At 38.8% G+C, this 18,128-nt stretch overlaps 1 protein-coding gene across 1 annotated transcript; it reads right to left on the reverse strand.

Moving 5' to 3' along the window:
- On the reverse strand, positions 1 to 1,813 carry LOC135232447 (olfactory receptor 1J21-like). Its single transcript, XM_064291486.1, has one exon. It carries the CDS (start codon positions 1,072 to 1,074, stop codon positions 133 to 135), a length of 942 nt encoding a protein of 313 aa, XP_064147556.1. The 5' UTR covers positions 1,075 to 1,813; the 3' UTR covers positions 1 to 132.
- Between the last annotated feature and the right edge of the window lie 16,315 nt (positions 1,814 to 18,128).

An 18,128-nucleotide genomic window follows, 5' to 3' on the forward strand; every position in this document is an offset into this window, starting at 1 on the left:
GAAACTAAATAGAGAAGAAACTAAGTCCAAGCTGAAACAGAGAAGATGAAGGAAGAGTGCCCCTTCAAGATTCACCAAGAAAAAGCTACTCAGGGAATAAAACTTGTATCAAATTAATAGAGAAAATATTGTCTATTGTGACAAAAACGTTCTTCTACTGAGTATATTTCCCAGAGCTCCTTTCATGTCCCGGTTTCTCAGACTGTAGATAAAGGGATTTAGCATGGGAGTGACCAGAGTGTACAATACAGCCACAATGACATTCTTGTCATTGGAGGCACTGGATGAGGGGAAAAAGTAGAGTCCAATAATTGCCCCATAATACAGAGACACGACAGAGAGGTGGGAGCCACAAGTGGACAAGGCTTTGCCGATCCCCTTGGTTAAGTGGACTCTCAGGATGGTGGACACAATGCGGCCATAAGAGACCAGGATGCATATGAGTGGGCTGGTAATGACCACAACCCCCAGAGTGAGGATAACCAGCTCATTAGTTGACGTGTCTGAGGTGGACAGCTTAAGTAAGGCAGAGAGGTCACAGAAGAAGTGAGGGAGAGTATTGTCTCCACAGAAAGAGAGATGGGCCAGGAGCAGGGTGTGCAATAATGCATAGGCAAAGGAGTGGGCCCACGACAAAATTACTAGCATGAAACACAGGCTCTGACTCATGATGGTGGTATAGCGAAGGGGGTGACAAATGGCCACGTACCTGTCATAGGCCATGGAGGTAAGAAGTAAGCTGTCAATATCTCCAAAGAATAAGAAAAAATAGACCTGGGAAATGCACCCCATGTATGAGATAGATTGACTTTGTGTCTGCATGTTCATCAGCATCTTTGGGGCTATGACTGATGAGAAAGAGACATCAGTGAAAGCCAAGTGGCTGAGAAAGAAGTACATGGGGGTGTGGAGGTGAGAGTCTAGTCTGATAAGCAGTATGATGAGCAGGTTTCCCAGCACTGTGGTGAGGTATATGCCCAGGAACAAGGCAAAGAATGTGCCCTGCTGCTCCAGCTGGATGGGGAGCCCTAGGAGGAGGAATTCGGACACACTGCTCTGATTATCCTCCCTCATCCTGTTCTTCTCTATTGCTGTAGATGAAAAGAGAGATAGAAATGTAAAAGAATAAAAAATAATTATGACTGTTGCATAATGAGAATATGGTTTTGAACTATTTAGTAAATGAATCTTAACCTGAATATATCATGCTTTTCTCCCAACTAGTGTGGGTCAGTAATGGTCTCACCTTGAGTTATTATGTGTCCACTTATAAAATCAACAAAACCTCCTTTAAAGAAATCATGAAGCATCAGAACGATTTATCACATCAGAACAGGTTCACACTTGAGGAGTCCAGGGCTCCATGGCAAATCTGAGACTAGGGAAAATAGGTTGCAAGGCTAGCTCAGTAACCACTGGTTAGAAAGACGTACAGACTCTCCAATTAGTTGGCCTGTTGCCCTCTCTTGACCCTGCCTATTTCGCACACAATATTTGGCTAATGTTTTATTCCCATGAGTTGGATCAGAATAAGATACTCAGTGGGTTACTCTAGAGCTCCCAGAAATCAGGACGTGGATACTTGGTAAGAAACATCATCTGTAACTACTCAAGATAAGATCAGTAAGGACAGGAATATAGGTCAATCACAAAAGATCTAGTGACATGCCTTGAAATATAACCATCAGCCCTTCCTTCACCAGAATTCCTTCCTACTCCTCAACATTTTCGGTCCACCATAATCCTTTTTAAAGGAATGTTTGGGGGAGGGAAAAATAAAGTTGTAGTTTCCCTTCAAGTTCTGAACTCACTTAAATTCTCAATTCAAATCAGATCATTCTTGTTCAAGTTTTGCAACACCAGGAAAGATGTTGGCTTTTCCAGTCACTGCTTGTAACTCCAAGAAGAAGCTCTTTATAATCGTTTGTCCAGCCTAGTTTACCAAATAACACCTTCACCCTTTTAAACTGATCCTAACCTAGTGGCGTAGGAGTTAAGTGCTATGACCGGAAACCAAAAGGTCAGTAGTTCGAATCCACCAGGCACTCCTTGGAAACTGTATGGGGTATTTCTACTCTGTCGTATAGGGTCACTATGAGTCAGAATCAACTCCATGGCAATGGGTTTGGTTTTTTTTTCTTTTTAACCTAGTTTTATGCCAGTGACACGTACCTGATTTTTTTCTTATACTTAGAACACTTATTGCAATCTGTGAATATTACAATCTTTCTCTCTTTCTTCTTCAGAGCAGTTGGTCAGTCAGTTGGTCTTAGTCCTGTCCATTTAGGCATTGATGAAATAATTAGAAAAAGGAACATGATGCCCCTGTCTACTATGAAATAGATCTCCTGTAATAGCTAGATATTGTTAATTAATCTCAAGGTCTTTCACTTCGGATCCTTCATTATAGGAGTCATCATTCACATTGGATATTAAACAAAACTTCCGTTACCTGCAAATTTTCCCAACCTGACTACAAGGTCTGTAAAATTCGTGTGTTCTTCTGCCCACTAAATTTAAAATGCTGTTAAGAAGACATTGTTACCTGAGAAGAATTATACATTCAGTTTGGCTGAACATCACTATGTTAATCACAATCATTATAAGAGTGCTAATTGGCTATCTAATTGACATTTAGGTTGTTTGTAATGTTTTGTTATTTCTAGCGATACTACAATAAATTACATGGCTTCTATGTTATTTTGCACATGGGCAAATATATCAGTAATTTCTAGAAAATTGCAGGGTATGTGTATTTATTATTTTAATTAAAAAAATTTTTTTAGGCTAGTGTGATGGGTTCTGTAAAATAAGTCCTGCATAATAAAAAAGAGCATGTCATGTAAAGATTCCAGAAATGGGCAATCTAGGTGAGTGTAAGTACTTGAAAGAGGATAGGGCTAAGGTGTTTGAGGAACACAGAAAATGCAGGAGTATAGGAAGCAGGGGAAGGTTATAAAGTTGAAGAATTATCCAGCAGGCAGATTATGTAATGTCTATCATGCCATAATAAAGTTTCAGTTCTATTTTCAGAGCAGGAGAGCACCCATGAACAGGTTATTCAAATGCGTAATGAAAAATTTTTAAATACCTTTCTGGCTACTAGGTGGGGAAAAGACTATAAGAAGGCAAGAGTGCTAGCGGAACTCTTAATAGAAGGCTATTGCAGTAATTCAGGCACAAATTAATGGCTGTGTACACCTGTATTATGGCAGGGAGGATGAAGATAATTGAAGAGATTTGGGATAAAATTTGGAGAAAACCAGCATAACTCAAGGGGGGATGAAAGATAAATGAGAGATGCATTTACATATCCTCTAAAAGTTTGAATAAATGATCTCTTCCGGATAAATTACTCTACGTGGTGCTGACATACTCTTGTGTGAGGAGAAGAATCATGGTAGCAATCACTAGCATAAACTGAACACATCCACACATAAACACATGCAAATACAGATAATCCTATGGTTGAATCTAAATTCTGCTCCTGCTCTAACGTGGACTCTTAGATAATGAACACTGATACCTTCAGCTACAAGGCACGGGATGGTTCTTCATTTCTCTCAAGAAGACCCAGAATCCAGTAAAATAGGTAGAGACTCTAAGAGTCTCAAAGATACATTGCAATAGGGAGAATCGTTATCCGTTCACAACTAAACAAGGTAGATATATTCAGACACCCTTATTCATAGATCCTGAGCAATGACCATGAGATCTAACTTTACAAACCACGAAATGGGCCCCAGAGGAAAGACTCCAAGCTCCAAATTAGAGACAAACAGCAAATAATTATTTCATTTTCCCTTGGGGGAAGAATTGTTTGTTGCTAGCATACAATAGGAGAGTTCAGCTTTGGAGGAATGATGATAGTAGCCACAAAACATTTACTAGAAATTTGGTGACTTATAAAGCTTTTTTTTTTTTTTGGTTTGGCTTGGGTTGTGTGTGTGTGTGCGTGTGCGCTTTAAGTGAAAGTTTACAAATCAAATCAGTCTCTATACAAAAATTTATATACACCTTGCTATGTACTCCTAGTTGCTCTCCCCCCTAATGAGACAGCACACTCCTTCTCTCCACCCTGTATTCCCATGTCCCTTCAGCCAGCTTCTGTCCCACTCTGCCTTCTCATCTCCCCCCCCAGATAGGAGCTGGCCACATAGTCTCATGTGTCTGCTTGAGCCAAGAAGCTCAGTCCTCATCAGTATCGTTTTCTATCTTTTATACTCAGTCCAATCCCTGTCTGAAGAGTTGGATTTGGGAATGTTTCCAGTCTTGGGCTAACAGTTCTGGGGACCATGACCTCCGGAGTCCTTCTAGTCTGAATCATACCATTAAGTCTGGTCTTTTTATAAGAATTTGAGGTCTGTGTCCCACTACTCTCGTGCTCCATCAGGTATTCTCTGTTGTGTTCCCTGTCAGGGCAGTCATGGGTTGTAGCTGGGCATCATCTAGTTCTGCTCTCAGGCTGATGTAGTCTCTGATTTATGTGGCTCTTTCTGTCTCTTGGGCTCATAAGTAGCTTGTATCTTTGGTGTTCTTCATTCTCCTTTGCTCCAGATGGGTTGAGACCAATTGATGCATCTTAGAGGGCCGCTTGTAGTGCTTAAGACCCCAGACTCCACTCTCCAAGGTGGGATGCAGAATGTTTTCTTAATAGATTTTATTATCCCAATTGATCTAGATGCCTCCTGAAACCATCGTCCCCAGACCCCCACCCCTGCTACTCTGGCCTTCAAAGCATTTGGTTTATTCAGGAAACTTCTTTGCTTTTGTTTAGTCCTGTTGTGCTGATCTTTCTTGTATTGCGTATTGTGTTTCCCTTCACCTAAAATAGTTCCTATCTACTATCTAATTAGTGAATACACCTCTCCCTCCCTCCCTCCCCACCCTTGTAACCATCAAAGAATGTTTTTTTCTGTGTTTAAACTATTTCTTGAGTTCTTGTAATAGCGGTCTCATGCGATATTTGTCCTTTTGCAACTGACTAATTTCACTCAGGATAATGCCTTCCAGATTCCTCCATGTTATGAGATGTTTCACGGATTCATCATTGTTCTTTATTGATGCGTAGTATTCCATGTGTGAATATACCATAATTTATTTATCCATTTTTCCCTTGGGTGGCACCTTGGTTGCCTCTGTCTTTTTGCTATCATAAACAGTGCTGCAATGAACATGGGTGTGCATATATCTGTTCGTGTAAAGGCTCTTATTTCTCTAGGATATATTCCAAGGAGTGGGACTGCTGGATCATGTGGTAGTTCTATTTCTAGCTTTTTTAAGGAAGCGCCAATTCGATTTCCAAAGTGGTTGTACCGCTTTACATTCCCACCAACAGTGTATAAGTGTTCCAGTCTCTCCACAACCTCTCCAACATTTATTTTTTTGTATTTTTTGGATTAATGCCAGCCTTGTTGGAGTGAGATGGTATCTCACTGTAGTTTTGGTTTGCATTTCTCTAATGGCTAATGATCCTGAGAATTTTCTAGTGTATCTGTTAGCCGCCTGAATGTCTTCTTCAGTGAAGCTCCTGTTCATATACTTTGACCATTTTTTAGTTGAGTTATTTGTCTTTTTGTTGTTGAGTTTTTGCATTATCATGTAGATTTTAGAGATCAGGTGCTTATCGGAAATGTCACAGCTAAAAACTTTTTCCCAATCTGTAGGTAGTCTTTTTACTTTTTTGGTGAAGTCTTTGGATGAGCATAGGTGTTTGATTTTTAGAAACTCCCAAGTATCTAATTTCTCTTCAGGTGTTTGTGCATTATCAGTAATGTTTTGTATACTATTTATGCCAAATATTAGGGCTCCTAACATTGTCCCTATTTTTTCTTTTGTGGCCTTTATTGTTTTAGGTTTTATATTGAGGTCTTTGATCCATTTTGAGTTAGTTTTCATGCATGGTGTGAGGTATGGGTCTTGTTCTATTTTTTTGCAGATGGATATCCAGTTATGCCAGCACCATTTGTTGAAGAGACTCTCTTTTCCCCATTTAACAGATTTGTGCCTTTGTCAAATATCAGCTGCTCATATGTGGATGGATTTATATCTGGATTCTCAATTCTGTTCCATTGGTCAATGTATCTGTTGTTGTACCAGTACCAGGCTGTTTTGACTACTGTAGTGGTATAATAGGTTCTAAAATCAGGTAGAGTGAGGCCTCCCACTTTGTTCTTCTTTTTCAGTAATGCTTTCCTTATCTGGGGCCTGTTATCCATATGAAGTTGGTGGGTTTTTTCTCCATCTCATTAAAAAATGTCACTGGTATTTGGATCGAGATTGCATTGCATCTATAGATCGCTTTTGGTAGAATAGACATTTTTAAATGTTGAGTCTTGTTATCCATGAGCAAGGTATGTTTTTCCATATATGTAGGTCTCTTTTGGTTTCTTGCAGTAGTGTCTTGTATTTTTCTTTCTATAGGTCTTTTACATCTCTGGTTAGATTTATTCCAAGTATTTTATCTTCTTGGGGGCTACTTTAAATGGTATTGATTTGGTGATTTCCTTTTTGATGTTCTCTTTGTTGGTGTAGAGGAATTCAATGGATATTTGTACATTTATCTTGTATCCTCATACTCTGCTGAACTCTTCTGTTAGTTTCAGTAGTTTTCTTGAAGATTCTATAGGGTTTTCTGTGTATAAGATCATGTCATGTGCAAATAGAGATACTTTTACTTCTTCCTTACCAACCTGGATCCCTTTTATTTCATTTCTAGTCTCATTGGTCTGGCTAGGATCTATAGCACAGTGTTGAATAAGAGTGGTGATAAAGAAGGGCATCTTTCTCTAGTTCCCTGTCTCAAGGGGAATGCTTTCGGACTCTCTCCATTTAGGCTGATGTTGGCTGTTGGCTTTGTATAAAAGCCCTTGACTATGTTGAAGGCTTTTCCTTCTATTCCTATTTTGCTGAGAGTTTTTATCATGAATGTATGTAAGACTTTGTTAAATGTCTTTTCTGCATCAATTGCTAAGATCATCTGGCTCTTCTCTTTTGTTTTATCTACATGATGAATTACCTTAATTGTTTTTCTAATGTTGAACCATCCCTGCATACCTAGTATGAATCCCACTTGGTCATGGTAAATTATTTTTTTGATATGTTGTTGAATTCTATTGGCTAGAATTTTGTTGAGGCTCTTTGCATCTAAGTTCATGAGGGATATAGGTCTGTAATTTTCTTTTCTGTGTGGTATCTTTACCTGGTTTTAGTATCAGGGATATGCTGGCTTCATAGAATGAGTTTGTGAGTATTCCATCCTTTTCTATGCTCTGAAATACCTTTAGTAGTACTGGTGTTGATTCTTCCTCAAAGTTTGGAAGAATTGTCCAGTGAAGTCATCAGGAACAGGGTTTTTTGTTGTCATTGTTGGGATTTTTTTAATTACGTTTTCAATCTCATGTTATAGATTTATTTGGTTGTTCTATCTCTGTTAGTTTAAGTAGGTAGTGTATTTCTAGAAATTCATCCATTTCTTCTAGGTTTTCAAATTTGTTTGAGTATAGTTTTTCATAGTAATCTGATATGATTCTTTTAATTTCATTTGGGTCTGTTGTGATATTGCCCATCTCATTTCTTATTCGGGTTATTTGCTTCCTCTCCTGTTTTTCTTTTGTCACTTTGGCTGATGGTTTATCAATTTTGGTAATTTTTTTGAAAAACTAGCTTTTGGTCTTGTTAACTCTTTCAGTTATTTTTCTGTTCTCTATTTCATTTAATTCTGGTCTAATTTTTACTATTTGCTTTCTTCTGGTGCCTGATGGTTTCTTTTGTTGCTCTCTTTCTATTTGTTCAAGTTGTAGGGATAATTCTTTGATTTGGCCTTTTCTTCTTTTTGGATGTGTGTATTTATTGCTTTTTTTCTTTTTATTTATTGCTATAAACCAACCTCAGAGCACTGCTTTTGCTGTGTCCCAAAGATTCTGATAGGAAGTGTTTTCCTTCTCACTGGATTCTATGCATTTCTTTATTTCATCCATAATTTCTTCTATAATCCAGTTGTTTTTGAGCAGGGTACTGTTCAGTTTCCAAGTGTTTGGTTTCTTTTCCCTTCTTTTTCTGTTATTGATTTCTACTCCTATGTCTTGAAGGTCTGAGAAGATGCTTTGTAATATTTTGATGTTTTGGTTTCTGTTAAGCCTTGCTTTATGACCGAGTATGTGGTCTGTTCTAGAGAATGTTCCCTGTGCTTTGGAAAAGAAAGGGTACTTGGGTGCTGTTGGGTAGAATGTTCTGTATATATATGTCTGTGAGGTCAAGTTGGTTGATTGTGGCATTTAGATCTGCCAAGCCTTTATTGAGCTTCTTCCTGGATGTTCTGTCCTTCACCGCAAGTGGTGTGTTGAAGTCTTCTACTATTATTGCGAAGCTGTATGTCTCACTTTTCAATGATGTTAGAGTTTTTTTTATGTATCTTGAAGTCCTGTCATTGGGTGTCCAACTATTTATTTTGGTTATATCCTCCTTGTGTATTGGCACTTTAATCATTCCATAGTGTCCTTCCTTATCCTTTGTGATGGATTTAACTTTAAAGTCTATTTTTTCAGAGAGTGTTATTTCCACTCCTGCTCTTTTTTGATTGTTGTTTGTTTGATATATATTTTTCCGTCCTTTGAGTTTTAGTTTGTTTGTGTCTTTAAGTCTAAAGTGTGTCTCCTGTAGGTAGATTACTGACAGATCGTGTTTTTTTTATCCATTCTGCCACTGTTTGTCTCTTTATTGGTGTGTTTAGTCCATTTACTTTCAGCATAATTATGGATATGTAGAGTTTTGTGCTGTCATTTTTATTTTTGTTTGTGTGTATTGTTGGCAGTTTCTTTTTTCCACTTAATTTTTTTTGTGCTGGCTAGTTTATCTTTATATATTGTCTTTTCCTCTTATTCATTGTTAATTTAGTTTTTGCTGAGTCTTTCTGTTTTTCTTGTATTTTATTTTGATGTGTAGGATTGTTAGTCTCCTTTGTGGTTACCTTAATATTTACCCCTATTTTTCTAAGTTTAAACCAAATTTTTATTTCTTTAGATTGCCTTGACTTCCTCACCATATGAAAGATCTATGACTACATTTTTTAGTCCCTCTTTGTTATTTTAATGTCATCTTTTACATACTGACATCACTGTTCCTCTGTTTTGAGCACTTTTTTTAATCTTGATCAATTTTTGTGATTTCCCTATCTGGGTTGACATCTGGATGCTCTGTCCTGTGTTCTAGTCTTGAGTTGATATCTGATATTATTGATTTTCTAACCAGAGAGCTCCCTTAAGTATTTCTTGTAGTTTTGGTTTGGTTTTTACAAATTCCCTAAAGTTCTGTTTATCTGGAAATGTCCTAATTTCACCTTCATATTTGAGAGAGAGTTTGGCTGGATATATGACTCTTGGCTGGCAATTTTTTTTTTCCTTCAGTGTTTTATATATCATCCCATTGCTTTCCTGTGTGCATGGTTTCTGCCAAGTAATCTGAGCTTATTCTTATTGACTGTCCTTTGTAGGTAACTTTTTGTTTATCCCTATCCATTCTTAAAATTCTCTCTTTATCTTTGGTTTTGGCAAGTTTGATTATGTCTTTGTGACTTTCTTTTGAGATCTACCTTATGTGGAGTTCGATGAGCATCTTGAACAGATAGCTTCTCATCTTTCATGATATCAGGGATGTTTTCTGCCAACAAATCTGTAAAAATCCTCTCCATATTTTCTGTTATCCCTCCCTGTTTTGGTACTCCAGTCACTCATAGGCCATTTATCTTGATAGAGTCCCACAAGATTCTTAGGGTTTCTTCATTTTTTTTAATTCTTTTATCTGATTTTTCTTTGAATATGTTGGTGCCAAGTGATTTATCTTCAGTCTCACTAATTCTGCCTTTCATTTCTTCATTTCTGCTCCTCTGGCTTTTTACTGAGTTGTCTAATTCTGTAATTTTATTGTTAATCTTCTGAGTTTCTGATTGCTGCCTCTATGGGTTTTTGCAGCCTATTAAATTTTTCATTATGTTTTTGAATAACCTTTTTAATTTCTTCAGCTACTTTATCTGTGTCTTCCTTGCCTTGTCTGCATTTTGCCTGATCTCCTTCCTGATGTCTTGAAAATTTCTGTATATTAATCTTTTGTATTCTACATCTGGTATTTCCAGGAGGACATCTTCATCTGGAAGATTCCTTGATTCTTTGTTTTGAGAGCTGTTGAAGTGATCAGGGCCTGCTTCTTTATGTAATTTGATATTGAGTGCTGTCTCTGAGCCATCTATAAGTTATTGCATTAGTTTATTTTATGTTTGCTTACTGTATCCTAGCTTCTTGCTTTGTTTTGTTTTGATATGTCCAAATAGGCTGCTTGAGTGAGCTAGCTTGATAATCTGTGCCTTTGAAGCTCTAACGCCCTGTGACCAGATGGCTAGAGCTGTTACCAGGTATATGAACCTAAGAGTCCATTCCATTTTCTTGTATGGATTCAGCTCATATGTCCAGGTAGTTGGTCATCAAGTGTGTGGTACGGGCTCTGTCCTACAGTCTCAGGGGGCAGGGGTGATTAGCGTAGACACGGGTATCCAGTTGCACCGGGGGTCACACTCTGAACTAGGCAGGGTGCTGACAACCATCCCTTGATTATCTGTGAGGAAAGTGCATCCCTGTTCCCTAGAGCACATAGATGGGTGGGTTCTGTAGCTGGACCTTGGGCACCCAACACTTTTGGTTGTAAGGATTGGGAGGCACCACTTAGCCTTGGACCCCTGTCACGGGTGGCTAGGTGATGTGGTTGGAGCCACCAGTCCTCATGCCCCTGATGTGGGTAAGTGAGGACCCTGTTTAATAGGCAAAGTGGTGTCAAATGTAAAAAAAAGACAACTCTCCATCACACAGCTGAAACAGTTGAAGTCAGATCTCAAGTACATACACCATTGCAGTAACGTGGGCCTAATCTCCTGAAATGGGTCCACACAGGTCAGTGCAGGGGTGAAAGTTATCCAAAATCTGCAGACCATTTGTGCCTGGACAGGAGCCACTTCTGTCCTGAGCTCCCCAGCTTAGTGGAGCTGGCAGATTGTCTTTTCCCCCAGTTCTTTCCTTATTCCTTCTCCATGGCCAGGAGAATGGCTCAGAGTGTGCAGCAGAACCTATCTCAGGTCCAGGGAAATTGACAGCCACTGAAACCAGCTTGGGGTCTGGGGGGTGTGGTAAAATAAATGCGAGTATTTAGCTTTTGCCAAGGGCGCTGTTCTCTGGTTCTGGAGGTGTGAGCAGACTGTGTGGGTCACTGTCTGTCCCTGAGGAAACCGTGTCTGGAACACTACCACCAGCCCCTCTGTGTTTGCTCCAGGGGATTGTGCCTGAGAGGCACTGGTTCCCACGGAGTCAGGTCTGGCAACTCCTTCCTGCTTCTGAACCATCTCTCCCTCCCCCTACCACCCAGTCTGATTTCCTAACTTTGCCTTTGATGTTCAGGGCTCCTAGCTTGTCTTATATATAATCATTTCGTTTGTTTTTTCAGGTCTTTGTTGTAACAGGGACCACCAGAAGTATCTGACTACTCCCCCATCTTGGCCCGGCCCCACAAAGCTTTTTGCCTTCTCAGTTTACATGGGTGAAAATGTGATTTAAAAAGCCATAATAAACAAAGCTGGAGGTTGAATGTGTTAATCCAAGTTTCTGTGTCTTAACCACAGATTATTTCAATAACTCTTACTTTGTACCAACAATTGGTATTGTCAATCTCTTTCGTTTTTGTCATTATATGGGGTGTGTAGTAGTATCTAATTTTGGTTTTATTTTGCTTTTCTATGTTGACTAAAGCTGTTGAGTGCTTATTCATGTACTTTTTGACTATCTTCTTTTGCAAAATGTCTGTTTAAGTCTTTTGTTCCTTATCTTATTGAGTTGTGTCTTATTATTATGCTGTAGAAGATATTTATATATTCTTTTTTAATAATTTATTTTAGTTTTGTTGCTGTTGTTGAGACTATACACAGCAATTTAACAGTTTCTGCATGTACAGCTCAGTGACATTGATTACATTCTTCAAGTTGTGCAACCTTTCTCAGCCTCCTTTTCTGAGTTGTTCCTCCCCATTAACATAAACTGACTATCCCCTATGTTTCCTATCTAATCTTTCAGTTGTTGTTATCAGTTTGATCCCATATAGATAGATGTTAAAAGAGCACAATGCTTGAGGCAGACATTCTTTACTAATTAAGATGAATTATTTTTTATTTATTTATTTACTTTTATTGTTTAGTTTTAAGAAGACTTCAGGGGATATTTTTGGTTTAAGGTTTAAAGATCATCTCAGGGCAATAGTTTCAGGGGCTCATCCAACCTTTATGGCTCTAGAAAGTATGGATTCCATGATAATTTGAAATTCTATTCTGCATTTCCTCATTTTGATCAGGGTTATTGTATAGAATCTTTGATCAAAATATCCAGGATTGATAGCTGGGCAACATCCAGTTATTCTGGTCTCATGGCAAAGGGGCAGTTTTTCATGGAGGCAATCAGGCACATATTCCATTCTTCCTTCTATTCCTGACTCTCCTACTTCCTTTATTGTTCCAGGTGAATATAGATCAATTGTTGTACTATGAATAGCTGCTTGCAAGTTTTTAAGACTCAAGGCACTAGACAACAAAATAGGAGGTAGAACGGTAGCACTGAACACATTATTAGACCAATCAACTGTAATGTCCCATGAAACCATGACCCTAAATCTCCAAACCATGGAACCAAATTCCATGAGGTGTTCGGTTGTACAAAACCAGCCTCATAAGCTACTCTTTTTTTGTCTTTTGTCATTGTTGCAAATATATCTGTCACACATCTTTTGCCAATTCAACTTTTTACAGGTATACAACTTATTGACAGCAATTACATTAATCGGCTGTGTGGACCTAGCTTTAATCAATGCAATTTTCTTATCATCATAAACCAAAACTCAGTACTCCATAAGCAATAAGCCACCCTTTCCCTCCCTCCCACCCATGGCAACTACTAGTAAACTTTGGTCTTGAAATATTTGCCTTTTGTTGTCTTTTTATATAATTAAGGCCATACAACATTTGTCCTTCTGTGGTTGACTTCTTTCACTCAGCATAATGTCTTCTGTCTCCATCCATATTGTAGAATGTATCAAGACTTCATTTCTCTTACTGACTGAGTGGTATCCTATTGTATGTATGTAGCACATTTTGTTTATACATCCTCTCTTGATGGGCATTTAGATTGTTTCTACTTTTGATATTGTGAATAGATATGTAATGAACATTGGTGTACAAGTACCGTAGTTTTATGCAAATAATGTGCACATTCTAAAATTTTTTGCCAATCGCACCCTCCCCCCAAGATATTTTTGAAATTGTGCTATGTTAAAGCATATAATAGTGTGTGTTATTTGCATAAAAATACAGTGTTGGATTGAGTCTCTGCCTTCAAGTCTTTTGATTACATACCTAGGAGTGGAATTGCTTGGGTCAGGTGCACCTTAGTCCTCAAAATAACATCTTTTTTTTTTTTTTTTTTAACACTTTAAAGAGGTCTTTTGCAGCAGATTTGCCCAATGCAGTACATTGTTTGATTTCTCGATTGCTGCTTCCATGGTGTTGATTGTGGATCCAAGTAAAATGAAATCCTTGACAACTTCAATATTTCCTCCATTTATCATGATTGCTTATTGGTTGCTTATTGGTCCAGTTGTGTGGATTTTTGTTTTCTTCATGTCGAGGTGTAATCCATACTGAAGGCTATAGTCTTTGGTCTTCCTCAGTGAGTACTTTAAGTTTTCTTTACTTTCAGCAAGCAACGTTGTGTCATCTGCATATTGTAAGTTGTTAATGCGCTTTCCTCCAATCCTGATTCTGCATTCTTCTTCATATAATGCAGCTTCTTCAATTATTTGCCCAGCATGCATTTGCTCAGATTGAATAAGCCAAGTGGAATTTAGTGTTAGATTTTGTTCACTACTATTTTGTTGAGGATTTTTGCAGCTATATTTATAAGGGATCTTGGCCTGGAGTTTTCTTTTCTTGCACTTTCTTTGTTTTGTTTTGGTATCAGGATTATGTTTGATTCATAGAATGAAGTAAGGAGTATTCCTTCTTTTTCTGTCTTTTGGAAGAGTTTAAGTAGGATTGGCTTAAATTCTTCTCTAAATGTTTGGTAGAATTCCTCAGTTAAGCCATCTGGTTCAGGACTTGTTGTTGTTGGAGGTTTTTGATTACTGATTCTATCTCGTCACTTGCTATGGGTATGTTGAGATTTCTATTCCTCTGGAGACAATTTGGGTATAGGCTGTGTGCTTCTAAGAATAGTGTGTTGCTTAATTTTTCTGTGTTTGTGTATTTTCCAGGTTTGGGCTTTTTTTTTTTTTTAATTGATTTCTCCTTCTATCTTCTTAAATTTATCAAAACTTACTTCATGACCTAACATGTGATCTATCCTGGAATGATACATGTGCAGTGGAGTAGAATGTATATTTTGTTCTTGGGTGAAGTGTTCTATATGTCTGTTAAGTCTGTTTGGTTTATAGTGTCATTCAGATCCTCTGTTTCCATGTTGGTCTTATTTCTAGATGCTCTGTCCAATATTTAAAGTGACATATTGAAGCCTCATTGCAATGGAGTGAAGCTAGAAATCAATATTGAAAGTGGTGTATTGAAGTCTCCAACTATTATTTTAATGCTATCTAGTTCTCTCTTCAAATCTATGAGTGTTCACTTTATATATTTAGGTGCTCTGATGTTGGATGCATATATATTTATGAATAGTAAGTCTTCTTGATGAATTGACTCTTTTATCACTGTATAATGTTCATCTTTCTCTTTTCTAAGAGATTTTGTCTGTTAGACATTCCAGCTCTCTTTTGGTTATTGTTGAATGGAATACTTTTTTCCATCCTTTCACTTTCAACCTACTTGTCCTTGGGTCTAAGGTGTGTCTTCTAAATAGCACACAGTTGAATCTTATTTTGTTATCCATTCTGCCACTCTTTTACTTTTGGTTGGGGTATTTAGTCCATTTACATTCACCATAATTATCAGTAAGAAGTGACTTACTTCTGCCATTTTGTTATTTGTTTTTAGTGTGTCTTAAGCATTCTTTTTCTTTGTCCTTTACTAATGCTTGCTTTGTGTTTTGTTGATTTTGTTGTAGAATTTTTACATCTATATTCATAAGGGATATTGACTTGTAGTTTTCTCCTTTCCTTTTGTGTGTTTTTTAGATATTTTCTTACTGGCCACAATGAATACTACATTTAACAGCTTGTGTTTATCACATTCTAGTGTGTTGTACCAACTTAGCTTCAGTAACATACAAGAAATTCTGTACCTATACCATTCCTCCCCCATCCATTTTTTATTCTTATCACTAATTACATCTGTTTCCTAGCACAGGGCAACCTCAGTCAGTAGTCCTCAGAACTGATCAGAAGGGGAAACAGACAGACCCAAAATGACCCCCAGGGAGATCTCTTCTGTTGGTTTTGGGGGCCTGAGCTATGGAGTGTGCAGGGAGGCAGGTAGAGTGCTGCCTATGCAAGCAGACTGTACAGCAGGGGCCTTCTGTAGCAATTTGCAGCAGCCTGGCAACCAACGGTCATTGGGTGTGGGAGGGAGTGTCATGCTCCTATCGGATCCCCACAAAATTCTGCCTTGTTGCTATCAAAGCCCCCACCCTACCCCCCCCATATATTGTTGGCTGTGAGTGCCACCTCCACTAATATACCTGTTTCCTACCACACAGCAGCCTCAGTCAGCAGTCTTCAGTGCCCAATAGAACTGGGGGAATACTGACCTGAATTGACCCCCAGGGAATTCTGTGCTGTTGGTTTTGGAGGCATGAAATACAAAGGCACAAGGAGACAGGTAGAGTGCTTCCTATGGGAGAAGACCCAGCTGCAAGACTCCTTCTATAGCATTTTTCAGCACCCCTGCAGCCTATCATAACCAGGTTGGGTAGGGGCTGTCATGCTCCTAACTGATCCCTAGGGAGATCTGCCTTGTTGCTATCTGTGATGAGTAAGGTTGTGTGTCAACCTGACTGGACTATGATTCTCAGTGGCTTGGCAGTTATGATGTAGTTTGACAGTCATATGATGATGTGATCACTTCCATAATGAGATTTGATATAATGTGATCTGCTCCATGATAGGATCTGCTATGAGTAGCCAATCAGTTAAAAAGAGAATTTCCTTAGGGGTGTGGCCTACCTCCAATATAGGTGGACTCTGGCAAGGCTCGCTGGCTTTTGTTCACTCTGAATCCAGCTGGCTGTAGTTTTTCTGACCTCCAATTCTTGGGACTTGAGCTAGCAGCTTACATGCTGTCTTTCTTGCCAATCTTGGGATCTGTCAGCCTTCACAGTGGGTGAGAAAGAGCCCTGCTGTCTGACCTGTAAATCTTGAGTTTGCCAGTCCCTGTGGCTACATGAATTAGGTGAAGCTCCAGCCTGACCCATGGTCTTGGAACATTCTAGCCTCTACATTTATATGCTTTACTGGAGAACTCAGCCTAAGACATTTGCTACCAACAGTGGTTCTAAAGAAACAAAATTGTAAGGATAAGTTTTCTAAATTTGTTCTCAAGTCTGGTTAGTGTTAAAGATGTTGATGACACTGCTTCCAGTAGGGAACAGGGCATTGCTAATACATGGCATGAGGTGGCAATAGAAATATGCGAAATATCAACACCAATAGATCAGGTATTGGTGAAAGATGAGTCTCAGGTGATAGCATGTTTAATACCTTTCTAAAATTTTGTCATAATGAGAAGTATAAGGAAGCTGGTTTGTTGGTTCCCAGACAAACCGGTAAAAGAAAGAGGTGAGTGCAAGACTTCAGAGTCAAAGCTCAAGTACCACATAAACACATAAACTTTGTGCCCTGAAAGAAGGTCCTATTTCTTCTAGTAACAGAACTGATATTGCCAGAAACCAAACTCAGAGTTTTATCATAAGAGTAGTTGAATTACAATGCCAACTGTCATGGATTGAATTATGTCCCCCAAAATATGTGTGTGTCAATTTGACTGGGCCATGATTCCTGGTATTGTGGGATTTTCCTGTATGTTGTAAATCCTGCCTTTATGATGTTAATGAGGGAGGATGAGTGACAGTTGTGTTAATGAGGCAGGACTCAATCTAGAAGATTGGATAGTGTCTTGAGGCAATCTCTAGAGATATAAAAGAAAGAAGTGAGCAGAAAGGCAGGGGAACCTCAAGTCACCAAGAAAGCAGCACAGGGAGTAGAGCATGTCCTTTGGACCTGGGGTCCCTGTGCCTAAGAAGCTCCTAGACCAGGGGAAGTTTGAGGACAATGAATCTTCGGAGAGAAAGGCTTCCCCTGGAGCTGATGCCCTGAATTTGGAGTTCCAGCTTACTTTACTGTGAGAAAATAAATTTCTCTTTGTTAAAGCCATCCATTTTTGGTATTTCTGTTATAACAGCACTAGATGACTAAGAACCAAATGAATTCCTAAACTTGAGTGGTGTCAGAAGTTAAAGTGAGGGCACTAATTGGGGAAAAATGGGAACCTGAAACTTGGAATGGGGACATATGGGCAGATAATCAGGAAGCTGGGGACACTGAGCCCCTAAATTCCACTGAATTACTCCTGCCAACAGAACCAGCTCTCTCACCCCCATCTGAAGAGATTAGTCCATCTTTGTCTGCTAAACCACCCTCCCCAGTAGAATCACTAGCTCCTCCACCCCCACCTGATGAGATTAATCCAGCTGCATCTAAAGAGCCTTTGTCTAAGTCATTGCCTGGGGCATCACCTGAGGCAGATACCTTACAAGATAATGCTGAATGTTCTCAGAACATATCCCCATCACACATTTTGGCTTGGAGACATAACTAAACTTAAGTCCCACTGAGTGGCAAAAGTTGAAGTACAAAATGTGGCCCAGGAGGAGGTACACTACACTCCAAAATAACTACTTGACTTTTCCAATATGTATGAACAGAACCCTGGGGAGTATGTGTGGGAATGGCTATTAAGGGTGTAAGATAATGGTGCAAGGAACATAAAGATGGGTCAGTCTGAATTTATTGATATGGGCCCACTAAGCACAGATTCTTCATTTAGTGTTTCAGCTCGAGAGGTTAGAAAAGGGTCTAATAGTTTATTTGGTTAGGTTGCTGAA

Source organism: Loxodonta africana, chromosome 9, assembly GCF_030014295.1.
Source record: "Loxodonta africana isolate mLoxAfr1 chromosome 9, mLoxAfr1.hap2, whole genome shotgun sequence".
NCBI lineage: Eukaryota > Metazoa > Chordata > Mammalia > Proboscidea > Elephantidae > Loxodonta > Loxodonta africana.